The sequence below is a fragment of the Carlito syrichta genome, unplaced genomic scaffold (genome assembly GCF_000164805.1).
Source record: "Carlito syrichta isolate Samal-C Ts95f unplaced genomic scaffold, Tarsius_syrichta-2.0.1 Scaffold307304, whole genome shotgun sequence".
Classification (NCBI taxonomy): domain Eukaryota; kingdom Metazoa; phylum Chordata; class Mammalia; order Primates; family Tarsiidae; genus Carlito; species Carlito syrichta.
This window is the reverse complement of record NW_007251400.1, coordinates 201790-220944: the sequence shown is the minus strand read 5'-3', so window position 1 is coordinate 220944 and position 19155 is coordinate 201790. Positions and strand designations below refer to the sequence as shown.

Below are 19155 nucleotides of genomic sequence, written 5' to 3'. Positions count from 1 at the left end.
ATAAGATCTTCAAGAGCAGAATGGAAATAAAAATATATGGCAAGCAGACTGTCACCTCAGGAAGTTAAGTCCTAGTAACTTCAAAACTTCTATTTTTCCTGAAAATAGGCAGATTTGAAGGCAGAGTTGAACTACTCATGAGAAGAGAGGATGGGCTGTGTATGGTGCAGAAGGAAGGGCAGACAGAGAGAAGCTCTAGTTCACAACACAGCCACAGGGACTAGGAAGAGAATACGTCCAATGGATGTGTTGCACGGTGTGTAATGTAAAACCCTCCTTTGCTGTCTAACCCTCCTGACCCCCAGCATTATTTAGTAAAAACTGCTCAATATTGTTTTAGGGCTTTCACTGAGAATCAATTCTTCCTGAGAAACAAACCAGAGACACTGAGGTTTATAAACTGATGGTGTAGGGAAAGAAAAAGAGACCACACACATTTCATTTGCTGATTCAGCAGAAGGACTCCCAAGACTCCACAGCAGGTAATACTCACTGCTAAGATTTATTTTAGGAAAGGATACAGAGCAAAAGCAACAGGAAAAAGATATGCAACAGTGGAGTCCAGAGTGGTCCAACACAGGTTTCCAAGACCTTCCACGTCCAAGGTCACACAGGAGTGCTCTTTTTCTAGTAGTGAACTATAAGGACATATGTGGAATGTATCTGCCCAGGGAAGACCAAATGAGTCACAGGGTCCAAAGCTTTTATGGGGGTTGGTTACAAAGGCATATCCTGCTGTGCAACCATCCTTGGTCACCAAAAATCAAGACCCCAACAATGAAACTTGGTGCACATCATTATCTTGGTGTTTGTGCAAAGCAACCTGACAGACCTGTGGCAGGGTTCATTGCTCCAGGTGAAGGTATCAAAACCATCAGTCACAATCATAAAGAACCTTCCAAAGGCCACATTCTAAGAGTTGCCCAAGGGTCACTCGTGAAGACAAGAGGAGGAAGCAACCAGACTTGCTGTGTTTACTCTTTCCTCACAATGTGTGAGGAACAACTAAGTCTGACTAGGATTTGTAAAGATTTAATCACCATAAGATCACTTATATCGCAGAAGTTAAAGATGGCTTCTGCCACCTGGAGGCAGATCACAGGCTAGCTAAGAAAGTTTTCCTGTTGTAGGACTTCTAGTTGAAGGCAAATGAACTATAACTTTTAAGTCAAAGTGTCTAATTTCATGGCACATGCTGTTATTTATCTTGCAAACATTTAGTAAATTCTTGCTTAAATGTGGGAGCTTCACTCCAACTATACTATACTATAAATGTTCATTTAACAATTAGATTGAGTATGAACCATTTGCTAAATACTGTTTTGAGTGTTGGAGGTAGATCAATGAAAAGACAGACAGATGTCTGCTCCTATGAATATTATAACTTTTGTGGGGACAAGGCAGAAAAAAATGTGACTTGAGTAAGCTATCCATTGAAGTTGGGGCAAAGTCATAAAAGAAGGTTGATGTCCTGCATGGAAGTCTAGACAAAAGAAATCTGAGAAAACGAGTCTATCGATATCTTTGGGCTGTTTCATTAGACACTTTGGGGGTGCCTCCCCAGCGAAGGTTACAACCATTCCAGTTTTCCTGGGACTAAGGAGTTTCCCAGGATGCAGGACTTTCAATATTAAAACTCCCAGTTTTCTAGCCTGTTTCTAGCTCATGACCATTGCACCCCTCCTTTGGAAACTATTCTCTCAACCATAGGGCAGGGTCCTGGCAGCTGGGCTTGTATGGTCACCTTGCCCACCTAACTACATTTGAGTAGATCAAGGTGGACACTTGAGAAATCAAACTGAAATAATTGGAAGCTCAGAACCTACTTGCACAGTTCTTCAGTGAAGTTTCACACATTTCTGTCATTGAGGTCTCTAGAACAAATCTAGTTTTTTACTTTTGGAAGCCTGTTATCTTTTGTTTGATTCTCAGAGGCATCCCGATCTCCTTTGGATAAGTTCTGCCCTTTTTGTTGACACTAATTTAAATGGATGTTCCTTTTTTGTTACCAGAAAATTAACTAAGTAATTTCCAAGTCAAGACAAACAGCTCTAGTTCTTTATTTAAAATTGTTCCTAGACTATTCCTCAGGACTAATGGAATCTTTGGGGACTAGCTGGTTTCCTGAATAAAGTATTATATTTTCATTTTGAGTGGACCTACCCACCAAAGGTTTCTAATTTTAGATTACAAAGTTGGCACTCTGGTTCATTTTGTTTTAAAATTATTTTGACATTGAGATCTTGCTATGTTGCCCAGGCTGATCCTCCCACCTTAGCCCCTGGAGTAGCTGGGACTACAGGTACATGCCACCACACCCAGCTGGCATTAAAAAAAAACAACAAAACAGCATAATTCAAAAGGCATATTAATTGTTAAACCCTTATGATGCATAACCCCACTCTCTTGGTAGTTGCACATGGTAAGTTCAATTAAAGCTTGCCAGTGAATACCTTAAAATTCCACCACTGACCTTTGTTCTACAACTAAGATTTGTTGCAACTTCTGCTGCACTTCCTAATCACAAATAATTCCTTCTCACGTGACCATCGTTTTTAACCGTATACCAGTTTTTTGGAGACAGTGCTGCTTTTTGGGGAGCACACTTCTATTCCAAGGTATCTTCCCTTTTGTTTTGTTGCAGTTTTGGTGATTTCGCTTCACAAGCCCCAACCTTCTCAGGTTACCGGTAGTCGACACCTGAACTATCCTGTGTATTTTAGCAACCCTCCTCACTTCCAGGGTCACTCAAATAAAAACATGCCATTACATGATCTCCGTGCACCAACATGTCCATTAACTCCTATTAACTTCTCTCCAGACAGCAGCTCCTCTCCCTTTGTGACTTGTTCACCAAAACTGAACCAATCCTGACCTCTTTCCAGGCCTGTTGCATCGTTTCTTAATTGTAACTGTGCATCAAAATCACCTGGGTAGCATTCTGAAACAACCAACACAAAACAAAAACCAGATGCTGAGCTGTACTCCAGTCAAACCTACCCAAACTAGATATATGCTTCAGAAAGTTGCTTTTTAAAAAGCTCTCCAGTTGATTGCAATGCAGTATTGATCTATTTCCATCAGTAGGACCAAGTGGGTCCTTAAGATGCCTTTTAGCATCTCCTCCCAACTCTCCATTCCTTCTCACTTTGTAAACCTAGCAATCTTTACAAATGTAAGTAAAAAAAACTTGTTTTTCTGACCATTCTTTCTCTTCACTATCACTAACATACGGGACACACTAAGCACTAGGTACCGTGTTGACAGTACAAACCATATTTGACACAGCTTTACCTCATTACCACAAAGAAATCACTGCTACTCAGGATTAAACATGTATTTATTTTAGTTCAGTTCAAACAAACATACATTGTTTCATTGAAACGGTGTAGCACTCTTTGCCAACAAGCCATACTAGAATTGATGGCCTCTAACTGTACAGTGGAGATATTTACACTATATACACCAAATTAACACACCCAGGTTCTCAAAGGTCTTCCATTACACTAGATCACATTTATTTCATTATACTAGATCACATTTTGATAACGACTGCATTTTGAAAATTTAGACCTCATTTAAATTTTAGAGATCTGAACTTGCACCAAGTTTTCATGAAAAATTTGATGTCCAGTTTATTGCAAATACAATTTAAATAAATGATTTTAAATTTTTTAGTGTTTGTACACAATTTGTCAATTTTCAAATACTAAATTCTCTGTACAGGTATTTTTGGGACAATTCTTATAGATACATAATGTGAATTCATCAAAATGCAGTTAAGAAACTTATAAGAATATATACACTTGAACCCAAGACCCAAACCTGATGTTATATACAACCTATTTACAAATACATATGGACAGACAAATATATGTACATAGATTATCATAAATATTGAAAAATAGGTTAGCTTTAATGGATTAATGCTGTTCTATAAATAACATTACAGTTACAACTGAAACATCCACGGAAGACAGTAATGCAAAATGAGGTGACAAGACAGTGGTTTTAATACTGAAGACTGCTCATTAATGGGAATTCACTGTTTAGGAACCTCAAGGCAGACAAGATAGTTCCAAGAAAATCATGCATTGGAATTTGCCCTAGGCAGTTGATTTTGAACCTCCAACAGCCAAAGAGGATCGGAGAGCTTCCCCACAGTGACTTGCTGTGAGAAGAGGATTCTTTGTTTCCATTCCTTCCTGGTTGCCACAGTAACTTCTCTCCTAAAAAAAAAATGTCTGTAGAGACAACTCTTTACTTGGTGTTCCCGGGTATGTCTTAGACACAAAGCCATCAACTCTCTCCAGGAACTCAGGCAGGAGTGCAAATTCTTGGTCTGAACTAGAGGTGAGGTTCTGGATTTGAATGGAGTGCCCAAAGCCCAATTAAATGAAAGCAGTACTGTAGAATCTGTCTTCTCACTGCCTTTCTATTTCTAGATGGTCCCCGATTATTTTATCTTCATAGAAACAAAACAAAAACGAACCATTGGTTCCACCCAATGTAGCACTACAAGACGTCTTCCAGTTCCATATGGATCTTTACTTACACACATATCTTGTCTGTAAATTTAGTCACATATAATACACGAATGCGTAACAAAAACCATGTCTGCCACGTTTCTGGCCCTTGCCCCAAACTAAAAATTTTAGTTCAAGAGAAAACTTTAGAGCCAGATGACCAACTGATTATTCCATTATTTGCTTCCCTCAACCACTTAATGGAATTATGTATATTAGATTTTAGACATTATGCCTGATGAGCAAAGTACCACATTATTTAATAATATATTCACCATACACTGTAACGTACGATAAATGTGCTCTTAAAGCCAAGTTTCAAAGTAATGTTTTCACTTCTAAACTGGGATTGAAATGGAAGGGCTGACATGCAGTTGAACCAAAACAGCTACTTACACTCAGGTTGCACTGGTTTCCCTAGCTAACCATTTGTTGGATGTAAACAAATAAATCTATGTTGTAACGAATGAGATGACAATCCAGTGCAAATGAGTTTTTAAAAAGCTTACTGCATGAGAAACCCAGTGGCCTATACAAAGAGAACTTATACCAAACATAGGTGTAACCTGTAGATTAGACCTCTATTGTAGACAAAACATGAACACAACTAAGCCATACATTGTCAAGTAATTCACACCTCCAGTAGATGAGCATTTTGAAAAGTTGTACTCTCTGGGTAGAATAGTTTTGGCCTATTGCCATCAAATGCCCATTCTCCACTGCTGGAAGCAATGTCAAAAAAGGGCTGGCCCAAAAAAAGTCCCAGAGCTGTCAATACTACTCTGGAGACAGATGCAACTGAATAAACCCTGTTTTACCCAATTGCACTATTTGGTACCTCAAAATTAGTTATTTTATTTCCCATAGAAATATCTGCATTATCTTCCATTCTAATAAGTTGAAGACAAACATTTCCATCTGAATGAACCAAATTATTTGGGGACAGAGAAGTGATGAACAGAGTTCATCTGATTTGGTATAGCAATATTCAATCAATTACCCTTTAAATAATGGTGATGTTTAAATGAAAAAAACTATGCTCCTAAATTCATGGTACAATTTTTCATTACATCATTTTCTCTAAAAATTATTTTGGATAAAAAAGTATTTGGCTTATTATGCCTAAAAAAGGCAAATCATTTCATAATATCAATAGTCACGTTTAAATACCAATGAAATTACTTTACGGAATTTATTGATAACCATTTCTGAATAAAGCTCAAAAAAAGCCACTTCTTAAAAGTAAAATAGTGCTTCTGAGGTCTTTAAGTATTTTTGGTACAAAAAATAATAGTGTTTTTCTCAATGGTTATTTCAATACTTTGCTGTAAATTAAGAATTGTTTCTCACATCGAATGGTTCCATTAGGCACATTCAAGTAAAATCACAAAATATCCATGTTAAACAATGACACAGCCAAACATGTGGCTTGATAAAAGTTAAGAGTTTGTCCATTCTCTGGAATGGAATAAAATTGTCACTTCCCTTAACCCGAGACTCGTGGTTTTGTTGTTCATATCCATTTCTAACATACAGATAAGTTTCTTTAAAAAAAAAAAAAAGGAAAAAAAAAGTTCACTTATTCTGCACTCAGAAGAACCAGCGAGGAATCTGCACTTCAAAAGGAAGTGAAACTGAAAACATTAGGTGAAATTTCATAGTAGTTGAGTTGACTCAACACTGGCATCAGATGGACTGAGTTTGAGTGATGCCAGTAGTTAATGACCACCTCCAGAGGCATTGTGCACCCAATCCAAAACAATCAAGGTCATGCTTCCGGTCATCACCACTATGCCACTTAACAGGAAGAACAAAGCCTGCAATGAGCATACAGAGAAAAGTCATCAGCAAGCAACAAAGTACATCCGAAATATTCCTCTTTCAACTTTTTGAAATAAGCTTATCATTACTAAAGTTGCATATATAATGTTCTATAGAACTAACATTTTATCTGGCTAAATAAATATAAAACTCTTTTTGGCCAATAAGTTATCTATTGTACAAAATAACTACCTTTGAAACTTCTCCTTCCATTTTACTTGTCTCAAATGAAAAGGGAATTTTCTTGCTGAATAAACTACTTCACATAGAGCTGGACTGGGTTTTTTGCAATTTTTTAGAGAAAATGTTAAGCCTCAAAATCAAACCCACATGAACCTAAAATGCAGCCTGAGTCAAAACCAGAGGTCTTTTCTCAGAGATACTGAATAAGTTTATTCCTATTCCTACCCTTCAATTACTGCCACTATGTAATTTTGAGTAGAACAAGATGACAGTTGTTGGTTTAAACAATTCTAGTACTTTAATCAGACTAGAACGGAGGTGGAAAATAACGACTAAAGGTGGTCTTTTTCCTAAATATCACCACCAGGATTCTGGTACTAGAATCACATCCTTTGTGGTTAGCACATCATGCTCTTTGCAATCAATTGTCACCACGCTTTAAAGTACATAACAGTGAATGCTACAGAAAAGATGGTCCTGCAGAGCTTTGCTTTGAAGATGGTTTGTCTTATTCAACCAAACAGTCCATTTTTTTCTCTTTTATATACTCAGTGCTCATTTAAGTGCCTGTCACACAGTGAGCAGTCTAGAGAACACTGGTTGAACCAATGTCGAAAACTGGGTATCTTACACTGCTCTTCATCCCTATTGCTATCTCTAAATCATCTGTAAACTTCTCTGCAATTACCGTAAGTATTTATTAGATGGCAAACTATCTTACTTTCCTTCCCCAATCTTCCATCTGTGAAGTATATCATCATAGAAATGTTTACTAGAAACTTAAAAGTGCAACTACAAGAAATGATGGCTAAGGGACTAAAATTAAAATCAGTTGGAGGAATTTCTGATATTGACGTTATTACTGTTTCTATAATATTTCACTCACCCCAATCTTTTGTACAGATTTCATAGGCTCTTTCTTCACTAACTTGATATAGAAGGCAGAAGGAAGAATGAAAATCAACATAGCAGCTGCAGATGCACCTGTAAAATAATATTTGCACAATTCAATGATCACTTGTCATTTATTTTAAACCCTAAAATCCAATGGTTGGAACAACTTTAAAACCTTCTAAAACTTACCAATGAAGCCAAAAATATCCCTAATAGTTGGGACAAAGATGACAAGCAAATTGGTAAATGCCAAGATAGATACTGTAATGAGACTATGACGCCACCAACTGAAATCTTTTGCTGCACACAGCAAGTGAGTTATGGAACTCCGGATCTGCAAAAAAAATAAGTAAATAAGATAAAATTTATATATATATAATACACACACAAAAAAATTAACAATAAAATTTTTAAAACCAGTGTTTTTTTTTGTTTTTTTTTTTTGAGTTGGAGTCTCCCTCTGTCGCCCAGACTGGAGTGCAGTGGCCGCTCCCGGCCCCCGCAGCCTTGCCTGCTGGGCTCTGGCGATCATACCGCCTCAGCCTTCCGAGTAGCTAGAACTACAGGCGCGCGCTACCACGCCTGGCTAATTTTTTGGTTTATTGTAGAGATGAGGTCTCGCCAAGTTGCCCAGGCGGGTCTCAAACTCGCGGGCTCAGGCAATCCACTCACCTCAGCCTCCCAAAGGCGCGGGTTTACAGGCTGAGCCACCGAGCTCGGCTTAAAACCAGTTTTAATTACTGAAAAGATGCCCAGATAATAGGAAACATATATAAAGCAGTAACTGTTTCTAAAGTAAAATTGTGCCTTCTCCTTTGCTGTTGTTTTCTGAACACCTGGACACTTAAAAGATCATTCTATATCTTCAATTACAAGGAAAAAAAAAGTCGCAAGGATGTTTTGAAAAATCTACAAATGTATTTTTAAAAAGCCTCTGCAAAACCACCACCAGCTTGGTTCTGTTTTACTGGTAGGTTCCTTTCTCCCAGAAGATGAAATTCTCACAAATATTCACATTTAAAAATTCATTTCTACTAAAAGCAGAGCAGATGATTACTTACCGGGAAAATAACCACTGGCACTGTCAGGGTGACAGCCATTAACACAGCCAAACGGACAATGAGCAGAAGAACATCAGTTCCCATGACAGTAGAGTAGGTATGAAGCAATTCTGACTCAACATGTTCTGCAGGGAAAGACCACAAAAGATTTGAGTGTGTTGCTTTCTCTGGAGATCAAGAAGAACATTTTACAGCAAAATTTGCACCCAAGTTATTAGCTACTCACAAAATGACTATAAACTAAGAGGCTAATGAGATTAGTTTGGAATTATGGTTAATGCAATTAAAATAACATTGAAGGAAAATTTTTCTAAATACCACATAGAGATTTAGCCACATGACACCCATTAAAAACAACAGGAGCTAAACAGCTAAATCCCACGGCTTGGCTTAGAGTTTGTGTGGGTGTTACATAGTTTGAAGGTGATGGGAGATGAGATGGGCAAGATGAATTTAGAGGGAAGCATAGCATACAAATTTGCCATCAAATAATGACTGTTTTCAAACCTGGATTCCAGAAATTACGGATTAAATATACTGCAGGAAACTCTACGCTCTAAATTTAATTCCTCATCATGAATATAAAATATATCAGAACAGACTAAACTTTTAAAGAGATGGAAATATGAGAGGGGCCTTAAAAAGCCTGGATTTTTGGGAGGGCAGGTCCTTGTCCCTAACATGCTTTTACTAACAATACAATGGGAATAAACATCATGAATGATGAAGTACAAGGGGGACCCTTCCCACCAAAAAACCGGATTTTTGGGGAGGCCCTTTTAGTACAGGTTTTCCCCTGCTAGGTAAGTATTCTAGGAGCCCATAACCATCAGTGTGCCACTAACATCATTGTAAGAGGATGTGTTCGGCTTCAGTTTTTTTTTTTTTGAGATTCTTTCAACATGCTTGGCCCATTTCATGACTGGTGATTTTGCCCACACAACATTAAGTGTTCAGAAGTTTTTGACCAAAACTGTATGACCCCCGTGTCCTACCCTCCCTATTCACTTCATCTTACCCTGAGCAACTTCTTTGGTTTCCCTGGATGAAAGAAATCCTCAAAGGGAAATGTTTTGCCCACGTGGAAGAGGTAAAACAAAACATGGCAGAAGCACAAAAAGCATCAGAACTGAAGAGTTCAAAAACTGTTTCAAGCAGTGGAAAAGGTGTCTTGATAGGTATATTGCATCAAACGGAAAGTACTTTGAAGGTGACTAAAGTTTAAACATGTAATACACAATTTTTTATAAATAAATTGTGGGCTTTTTGGGTTCCCCCCGTACACACAAAGTATCAGTGTCATTTCAATAATTATGCTATCTCTTTAAAAATGTAATAAGCCAGGCACTATTTACCATAAAATGTCAGGTATCCAAAGAGGGCAGCCAGCAGATACATGAGAAACATAGCAAAAAACGAAATCTTGGACACATTCATCATTCTTCTACGGCTGCGGCTATGTAAAATTAAAAGAGAATTCAAATACATATTTTAGCAGTGGCTATAGCAGTATATTTTCCCAACAAATTTATATAAAAACAAAGTCCTTACCCTTTCAGCTCTTCGTAGATGGGAAGAATAGCAGGATGACAGACAAATGAAAAGGTCAAAATGGGCACAGCATAGACAGTCTGGAAAAAAATATAAAACTCCACTTAAAATCCTGATGGAACAAATTTGTGCTGTCATAGTTTTGCAGCTTAGGTTTTATGTAAATAATCTTCGAACCAAAGTTTCAAACAGTTTCCTTGGCATACTTAGTGTCCCTTCTTCTAATCTGCGCATCAAGTAGGATTATGATCAATATTCTAATTTCTGAATTTATCAATTATTAATATCATACGATTGATTACTTCATTTCCCAATGTATTTTAAGATACCAAAATTTTCTTCATAAGTTCCAATAATTAGCTAATCACGTTTTCTAGAAAACCATCTATTACCTCTCTCCCCTTTAACTTGGGAGTTATTTTAAAATTTCTATCAAATAGTTTCCCTCTTTTCTTCCCTAAAATCTTCCTTTGAGAAAATAAACATTATATTCAGTTACCTGTGAGTTGAAAATAAAATAGTGTGGTCTGCAAGATTCATCAGTCCCATTAAATGCCGAATGAGGTGCAAAAGTTGTTGTCTGTGTTAAGGTGTTGTTTATTGTTTCATTAATTATCACAGCAGCTTCCACAGGACAAGGAATCTGAAATTTCTTGCAGATCACCTGAAAATATATTATTTTGCATTTGTTAAACTAAGTAACATGGCAGGAGTTATAAAAAAAAATTTCTAAAGAAAAACTATACTTACCACAATCAAAAAGAACATCATACACAACAAGGAAAGGCCACTGGTATATCCCAAATATCCTATATAAGGGGGAGAGGGAAAGAAAATTGTTATTAGTTTAAGGAAATGGGTTTAAGGGAAGAAATTTCTCCACTGAATAAATTCTGCTGGGAAGACATTGGGCATTCATTTAGGTATAGTACTGAATTTCTAATTCTTAAGTACTAAAACGTAGAATTATTTAAATATACTTGCTATAACCAAACCATTAAAAGCTACCATTCACATTATTATTTACAAAATACAAGACATCATGTCAATGAAATATTTTTGCTTCTTGGGAGCCATCCCACTAAGATTTTGAAAGAGTGGTTGCAACTCCCAAAGGCATGTTTTAAGAAATTTTTAGCGCTTATCAATTTCTATTAAGAGGAAACTCAACTAAACTGATGAGAGGTTCCTTTCAATTCTCGAGAGATAGGTTTACTCACCTAAATTTCTCAGCAGCGACAACGGAAGAATGAGCACCAATGACACCAACAGAACCAAATAGTCACCATTCAGATACCACAATCTGAATTAAAGAAAAGAGAGACAGGATCAAAACCAGTTACAGATATTCTTAGAATAATAGGCATGTCGTCTAACAGGATTTATTTTATAGAAATACTGTAACAACAAACACAAAAAAGACATGACTGGGAAAAGTATCCCTTGTACAAGACAGAAATCATTTTTTCAACTTTGTGTGCTAGATGCATATTCACTCAGGTTAGAAATAGGGTATGAAACACTATAACTTTTGTCCCACTGTTTGCCCTGGGAAGGCTGCCAACTGATTCATAACACAAAATGCTTCTTAAATGCTTGATACTAACGAGGGAACAAAGCTGCTTTGTTAAACCAGTAATCTTATCTTTAAGCACTTTTGGAAAAATTGTACTCCAACTCTGTTATAGCTTTAGCATGCAATTTCTAATGCTAGAAACAAGTACATTTTAAAATAAGGGTTTTTTTTTTTTCCCCCAGACATGTTAGGAAAAGTATTAAACATTTCAATAAGGATAGTTTTTCATACTTTAGATAAAATACACAGCAAAAACCAAAATAATTCAAAACTCAACCCCCAAACCAGGACTCATTCCAGGTTGTCAGAGTATGTTGTGATACCTTGACCCACCTTGACTCCAAAAATAGTCAAAAAAATCCCTTCTGAACTTATAGAAAATATTACATATGTCCCATAGGCATTTTAGCCTTTTCCTTCTTAGATAATCATGAATTATACTCTTTTAAAATCAATATTCAAATTCTAACTGCCCCATTTCATTCACTTCAGCAACAAGTGCTCCAGAGAAAACTAATACTTAAAGATCAGCTTATCAAATTAAATTTCTAAAGTCACACTAGAGATAAGCACTTTTCAATTTTGAGGTAATGAGCTGCATGTAAGCTGGGAAGTAAATTATCCCTCTCCATGTTGACTTTAGATAAAAGCCTGTTAGAGTTCACTAGGATGAGTAACTCTGGTAGAAAATAAGGTTTCTACAGCATGGTCATCCATTTCCTGGCAGAGGTTGAGCATTCCTTACCCAAAATGCTTTCAACTAGAAGGTTTTTGAATTTTGGAAATTTGCATATAACAAAAGGAGACATGAAATTCATTTAAGTTTCCTATATACCTTAAATGGCCTAAATGTAATTTTATTCAAATTATTTTAATAATTTTCAGAATGTGGAGCATTTCATTTTCAAATTACGGATGCTCAACTTACATTTCATATTAAACAGAATATTTTTAAACTTACAAAAGATAGGAATTAATGTTTACTGTAATTCACAGCTTCTGTCCTAACTTAGGTTGGAATATATATTTATTTACCTATTTTTTATTTTTATTTTTTTTGAGTTGGAGTCTCACTCTGTTGCCTAGACTGGAGTGCAGTGGTCGCTCCAGGCGACCGCAGCCTCGACCTGCTGAGCTCTGGCGATTCTTCCTGCTTAGCCTTCCCAGTAGTTGGAACTACAGGTGCGTGCTACCTCGCTCAGCTAATTTTTGATTTATTGTAGAGATGAGGTCTCGCCAAGTTGCCCAGGCGGGTCTCGAACCCACGGGTTCAGGCAATTCACTCACCTCAGCCTCCCAAAGCATGGGATTACAGGCTGAGCCACCGAGCCCGGCTGGGGTATATATTTAAATGACTGTAATTTCTTAAGTGTGAATATAAAGTGAAAAAGTAAGTTTTAGAATACCTGTTTTCTCACACAGGTTAGAAATAAGACATTCACTGGGTGTGGTGGCTCAAGCCTGTAATCCCAGCATTTTAGGAGGTCGAAGAGAAAGGACTGCCTGAGCACAGCGGTTAGAGACCAGCCTGGATAACTTGGCGAGACTTCATCTCTATAATAAATCAAAAAATTAGCTAGGCATTGTGGCGCATGCCTATAGTTCCAGCTACTCGGAATGCTGAGGCGGAAGGATCGTCTGAGCCCAGCAGGTCGAGGATGCAGTTGCTGTGAGTGTACTGCTACCCTCCAGCCTGGGTGACAGAGTGAGACTCCAACTCAAAATATAAAAAAAGAAATAAGACATTCAGAATTATAAGGCTAGCTACCATCTTTTGGCTTTTCATTCTCAAAAGTTCAAATCGATTTAGGGGGGACTTCTTGGTTAATTTTAACAGGAATATTTATGGAAAATTTACTGATAATCATTTTGTATCCAACTTTGATAAAATGTATCTAACCATTTTAGACTGTAATTGTTTCTTATGAGTAACCTTACTTAGCACCTACCCAGTTGTATCTTCAATGTTCATTAATGCCTTGATCACCAAAGGTAACTCATATTTCACTATGAAGAGGTAGCTTGACATAGCTGGAGGAAAACAAAATTATACCATTACAAGTGCAAAATGTGATATGTGACACTAAAACTCAGGTGTCACCACTCTGTGCTACCCGATGAGTAAAAAGTTTACCCGAGTGGTCTTTTAAAAAATTCTTACCTCCAATGTTCTGCATTGTAATTGATCCAGAGGCTGCAAGCTTTCCAAGCAATCCAAATGCCTTATGTCCCAATTGTTCATATAATAAAGACCCTGCAATTTGAAGAACACAGAAGCGTGAAGCAAGTATTTCATAAGAGGAAGAAGATCATAAATTGTTTTAGGAAAATCGAGAATACCTCCTTCGTTGGCCGTCTTCAAAAGGAGATGGACAGAATACAGGGAAAGCATCGACACACATGTCAAGAGAAGTCTGATAAGAGAAGGCAAGGCAGAGTTTATAAACAGTCTCAACATATCTAAAAACAACTCTTTTTGGTTGTTTAAGTAACATTATATATGGAACTTGTCCTATTTGTGCCAAAATGCCCCTGAGAACTGGCATTTCTTCTCCTGCTCGCTGGAGTTAAGAGTTAACATGATCTCTTTGCCTGGCACTAAAAACTCGCTGTCTCAGGTGAGACAGTATTGGTTAAGAGACCAAGGTTGTAATCACTGAACCAGTGTGAGACTCTGGAAAGCCCAACCTCCCAATGGTGGAGGTATGAGACTCGTATTTTGATTCTGGCACCATAATAACTAGCTATATGTTTGCCACTTTGTGTTGTAGTAGTTCCCTTTATCTGCAAAATGTCAGTAATACCCACCACTAAACCCAGCCCACAAGGTTCTTGTGAAATTCCAGAGATTGGTTCAGGAAAGGTCACGAGACCACATGGACTGTACAGATAAGGAGAGGAAGGGGAAGTGATACTAACATTTTAAGTGTCAGACACTATAGCTTTACTAATAATAACTGGGCACAAATCAGAGAACTAACCACTGTGATGAAATACTACATTGCACCCCATGGTGAGGAATACAGGCCTAGCATTGTCAAAGTTAAACAATGCTAGTGCTAGAACAAGTAGGCCATAGCCCAACTGTCTGAACCATCTCCTCCCTTGACCCTTTCACTTGAATAGGAAGGAAAAAGAAAGGATAACAGAGAGGGACTAAAGGGATCCTAATGTCACCACCTAGTTTTTAGAGTATGGGTTCTCTCATTCCAGCTTCATGTTCCTTCCACCCAAAAGAACTAAGACATGGGGAATTTTTTTGGAAGAAATTAAAAAAACCAGGGAATCTTACAGAAAACGCTGCAAACAAAAAGACAGTCACATGTGGTTTTGAGTACACCGTGCATGGCACAGAAACTGATGCCTATGAGCTAAACAGATGAGCTAAACAGAAGTGACATGAAGTTATTATTCTAATGCCAGAAGTTTTATTGGGTCTACTTAGTCTGAGGTGACACTATCAGCCTCACCTCTAACTGGAAAAAAGATGTAAGTTTAATTAAAAACAATTAAGCCAAATTATGTCCTTCCATGTCTCACACTGTAATGACGAGGGATAAACGGCCTTTACAACCTTCGAAGTCACTTTCAACTTCAAGAATGATTCTACTTACGAACATTAGCTACAGAAGTTAAAAGTGGACCATGGCAGCCAAGTGGCCTTTGGCCCATTTACTGCTATACCTCTGAAAAGAATGTAAACACTGATGAATAAAATTATCTTCTAGCTATTTAGTAAAACAGTTCACCAAACACAAAAGTACCTATTCAAAATTCAAGTATAAATAATTGCAAAGGTAACATCAGAATTTTGCTTTCACTTATGAAACAGAAGTATCATTTTATCTATTTAAATTCTTCACTATAACCACACTGGCTGCATTTAAAAACTGCCTCCAGTTTTTAAACCAAGAGCTAGGAAGCATTTCAAACATTCAACAGTGATGCCATTCAAAAGTTCCCCACTAAAAACCTTGAAATTCTAGGATTCTATCTATGTAAATCCCTGGTCCTTCACCTTAGTAAGAGGTCTCAAAAAGACTCACTCTAATGAAGCAAGCCAGGCTGTATCCTAGTTTCTAGTACTCAAAGCCAGGCTTAACCTCAATGTGAAATTTCACAAAGCAGAGCTTTACAAAGGTCTGCTTTTCTTTTCATGAACATTCTATCATGCTGGAGAAAATATTTGAGTAGAAGGCACCAGTCAGCAACACATCTGTCACAAAAGGACAATTCCATGCTACATATGTATGGTTTCCTCATCTGTACAATGAAGGTATTAAGTCACATAATCCTCCACAGAAATTGCTTTAGCCAGGAGTCCAGACTTGCATGTATTTCTGTCTTTGCGCTGTTTTCCTGGAAATATGGTTCATATTTTTCTATCATATTCTCCAAGGGTCAGTGATGCCAAAATGCTTAAGAACCACTGTTCTAAATTCTTCTTCACTCTTAAAATTCTATTCAGGTATTTATGCAGGAAAGCACAGGAGTAACTAATTCTAACTGACTAGGAGGAACGACACATTTAAAAGCAGATACTTATTTAAAAATTCATTGTTTTTTGCCACAATATGTGGCAATCACACATCTGGAAAAAACAAACATTAAAAAAAAAAAAGTATGGATTGCTTTTCAGTGTACAGAAAATTATGACTCACTTGTCTTAAACATGTTCCAGGCTAGGCAAATACCACCACACCTTAGATACTTAGAAAATTTTTTTCTTCATGTACAAGAGGCCATAGGTCCATCAGGAGACTTTGTTAATTTACCAACTGATTTGGAGCTTATTAATATTTTGACTTCTGATTTTGCCAGAACACATAGCTACCCTGGATTTATCAATAGTTCTTTTTTAAATATATACCATCTGTGACAGCTGTAACTATTCTCATTGATTTATAAGACTTCTGGCTTAATTTCTCAAAGTGTTCCCCTATTTTTTTTCCATCTAACTGGCATTCTCGGTATTGTGCTCTATGTAATAAAGAGATTTTGGGGTTTCTCAAACTTTTAATTTGAATCAAATAATTTTTGAGTCAACTATTGCAATTGCAAATTCAGTTTCTGGAGCCAAAATACGTATTATATCATGTTAACTGCCCTGCATGGCAGACTCACTACTTACACATACTTACATAAAAAGAGCAATTCCAGTATTAGCCATGGCATAAGAAAGCCCAAGGATTCCACTGCCCACAATCGCATTGCTCAGATTAAATACTGACATTCCAAAGGAAGTAGTACCTGGATGCTACATAGAGGGAAAACGATAACCAAACATATAACAACAATTAAATGGAGAAAACCAGCTTTGGGCAAGTTAGACTTGAAATCTAAAAGTCAAACTATTCTTTTACTCCATAATGCCACAGACAGACAAATTATTGTTTTTAACTTACAAAATCTGTTTCGTACTTCTTCTTCCCCAAATTCGATTCAAGTAAAAAGTTCTGGTTTTCCGGATCTACATCTGCATAATGGCTGCAAAAATACATATAACTGTAAATTGGATTGAAACATACAATTACAGATTGCTTCAGGATAAAACGGCCCCTGCCCCCACTGTTGTTCTGTTACAGCACCTTTATTTAAACGTATAAGTGTTAACTAGGAGTTGACTTTCACACGAGCTATTGTCACTGCAGTAAGCCACCCGGATAGTCTTTCAGGGCTTACACACTCTTCAAATGCCACAGTAAATGAAAGCAACAGAAGCAGAGTCCTAGGTAATCCCCCCCCGCCCCGTACAGAACGTTCTTAAAAAACTGCACAACTTCTCCCACCTTTTCAGAGCAGCTTGCTTGGTGGGATAGGAGTAGTTGAAATCGCTGTTGGAACTGTAGCTGCTGCTGTCCTCATCGGGGGAAATATTGAACCTTCCCATTTCGGCTTTCTTCATGCTGGGCACTGGGAGGAAAGCGGGTGCAGCCAGCTCCGGCGCTAAGCTCCTTTTGTCCTTGGCGGCGCACCGGCCCGCGCGGCTGCCTGCGAAGGTAGAGGCGGCGTCAGGACCGCAGCGCCCGCCCGCCGCGGTCACGTGACGCCGCCGGGCGGCGCAGCGCGGCTGATTCATGCCGGGCCAGGCGAGTGGAAAAGTACCAGCCGAGCGCGAGGGGCGGGGGCGCGCCGAGGGGCGGAAAAGTACAGACGGAGGAGCCGCGGAGAACAAAGATGATCCCGCCGCGGCGCTGCGCCCGCCGAGGCCCCGACTCCGGCGGATTGTAGCATTTCACCCTCTCCATTGGGCCGAGTCGGAGCGGAGGGGGCGAGGGGGCTCTGTTTTGCTTCCCCCCAGCCGCTCCGACCGCGCACAGGCACGCAGGGCGCACGCCCGCCCGGGCACTGGCTCGTGTGCATGCAACCAAGGCGCACGGTCCCCGTTTAAAGCAGCGGGAGCAGCCGTGCTGTGCAATCTGTCCTTTACTGCCCGGAGCCCCCAGGTGGGGAAACACCTCTCTGCGGCAGATCGCCTTCCCCCGAAGGAGGCGGAGAGGGCTGACCCGACCCCTCCCAACTAGAGAGGGACGAACTCGGGGCCCCGAGTGCCGAGGGTTTGTTTACACACGCAGCCAGTGCCCTCGAGCACACCCGTCCACAGGCATTCAGCCCGCGAGTGCGTCGCCCGGCTGGCCCCTCCTATGCCCGGAAAGGAAACTGATGCAATATCGATCGCCGATTGTCAAATGTTCCCGACCCCTCTTCCCTAATCTTGGCCTCTGCTACAGTACAAGCCCGCATCCACCTCCACCGCCCCCAAATTCCTGGTCCCCTGGACTTCATTATTTTTATTAATGCAAACCAGTCACAAGACTTGCCGCAGGAGAGCCGCGGGCCGGGCTGGCTCCCCTCCCCCTAACGGGAAGATGCGGCTCCGCAACCGGCAGGCACGCAGCCCCCATCCCGCGCCCCCTCCCCCGCCCACTCGGCGGGCGGCGACCCCCTCGCGGCGGGCCGGGATCGAAAGCTGGCCCCGCCAACCAAAAACACCCGCCTCGAGAGGAAATGGCCCCCGCGGCTGCCTTCCCGCCGCGGCCCCTCCCGGGCGCCCCTCCCCCACTCCCGCCCGGGCCCCGCGCCCTTTGCACGGACGTCCCCCCCCGCACTCGTTACCTCGGTGGTCTCCGCTCCTGTGTCCCGGAACCCTCAGGCAAACGCCTTCGGTGAGTTTCTCTCCGTCAAGTAAAAATCGTAGAAGAAAAAAAAAACCACGAAAATTTCCGCAAATCCAACAAGAGGCAGGAAAAATAAATTTAGTATAAAAAACGAAGTGGCAAATCGCCGCCCCAAACCTCCGGCGTCCGCCGTGTCAAGGGAAAGGCGACTGTGCGAGAACGCGTGGTCAGGTGGAAGCTGGCAGAGCGGGAAGGGCACGCTGGGGCAGCGGTGTAGCGCGACTCTGGAGCAGCCCTGCGAGCGGCGGGTTATATAGGATCCCCGGAGGCGCGTCAGTGGGAGGGGCCGGAGCCCGGGCCGCGGCCGCCGCGGTGCGGGATGCCTTCCCTTTGTGTATCAACACTACCTGGGCCCCGCCCCCGGC

The 19155-nt window shown here is 39.8% G+C and overlaps 1 protein-coding gene across 2 annotated transcripts; it reads right to left on the bottom strand.

The window, feature by feature from the left end:
• Positions 1–3322: 3322 nt before the first annotated feature.
• Positions 3323–18987, bottom strand: SLC38A2 (solute carrier family 38 member 2). 2 transcript variants are annotated; one of them, XM_008064333.1, is made up of 16 exons: positions 18729–18987; positions 17402–17603; positions 17018–17099; positions 16754–16869; positions 13953–14026; positions 13774–13866; positions 13562–13643; positions 11257–11339; positions 10787–10845; positions 10536–10700; positions 10037–10116; positions 9841–9941; positions 8486–8610; positions 7614–7758; positions 7417–7514; positions 3323–6343 (listed from the first exon to the last, which is right to left on the bottom strand). In XM_008064333.1, the coding sequence occupies exons 2-16, from the start codon at positions 17515–17517 to the stop codon at positions 6245–6247; spliced, it is 1518 nt and encodes a 505-aa protein (XP_008062524.1). In that variant the 5' UTR covers positions 17518–17603; positions 18729–18987; the 3' UTR covers positions 3323–6244. The 2 variants fall into 2 exon arrangements, with proteins under 2 accessions (XP_008062524.1, XP_021571366.1); XM_021715691.1 differs by lacking the exon at positions 18729–18987 and having other exon boundaries at positions 17402–17813.
• Between the last annotated feature and the right edge of the window lie 168 nt (positions 18988–19155).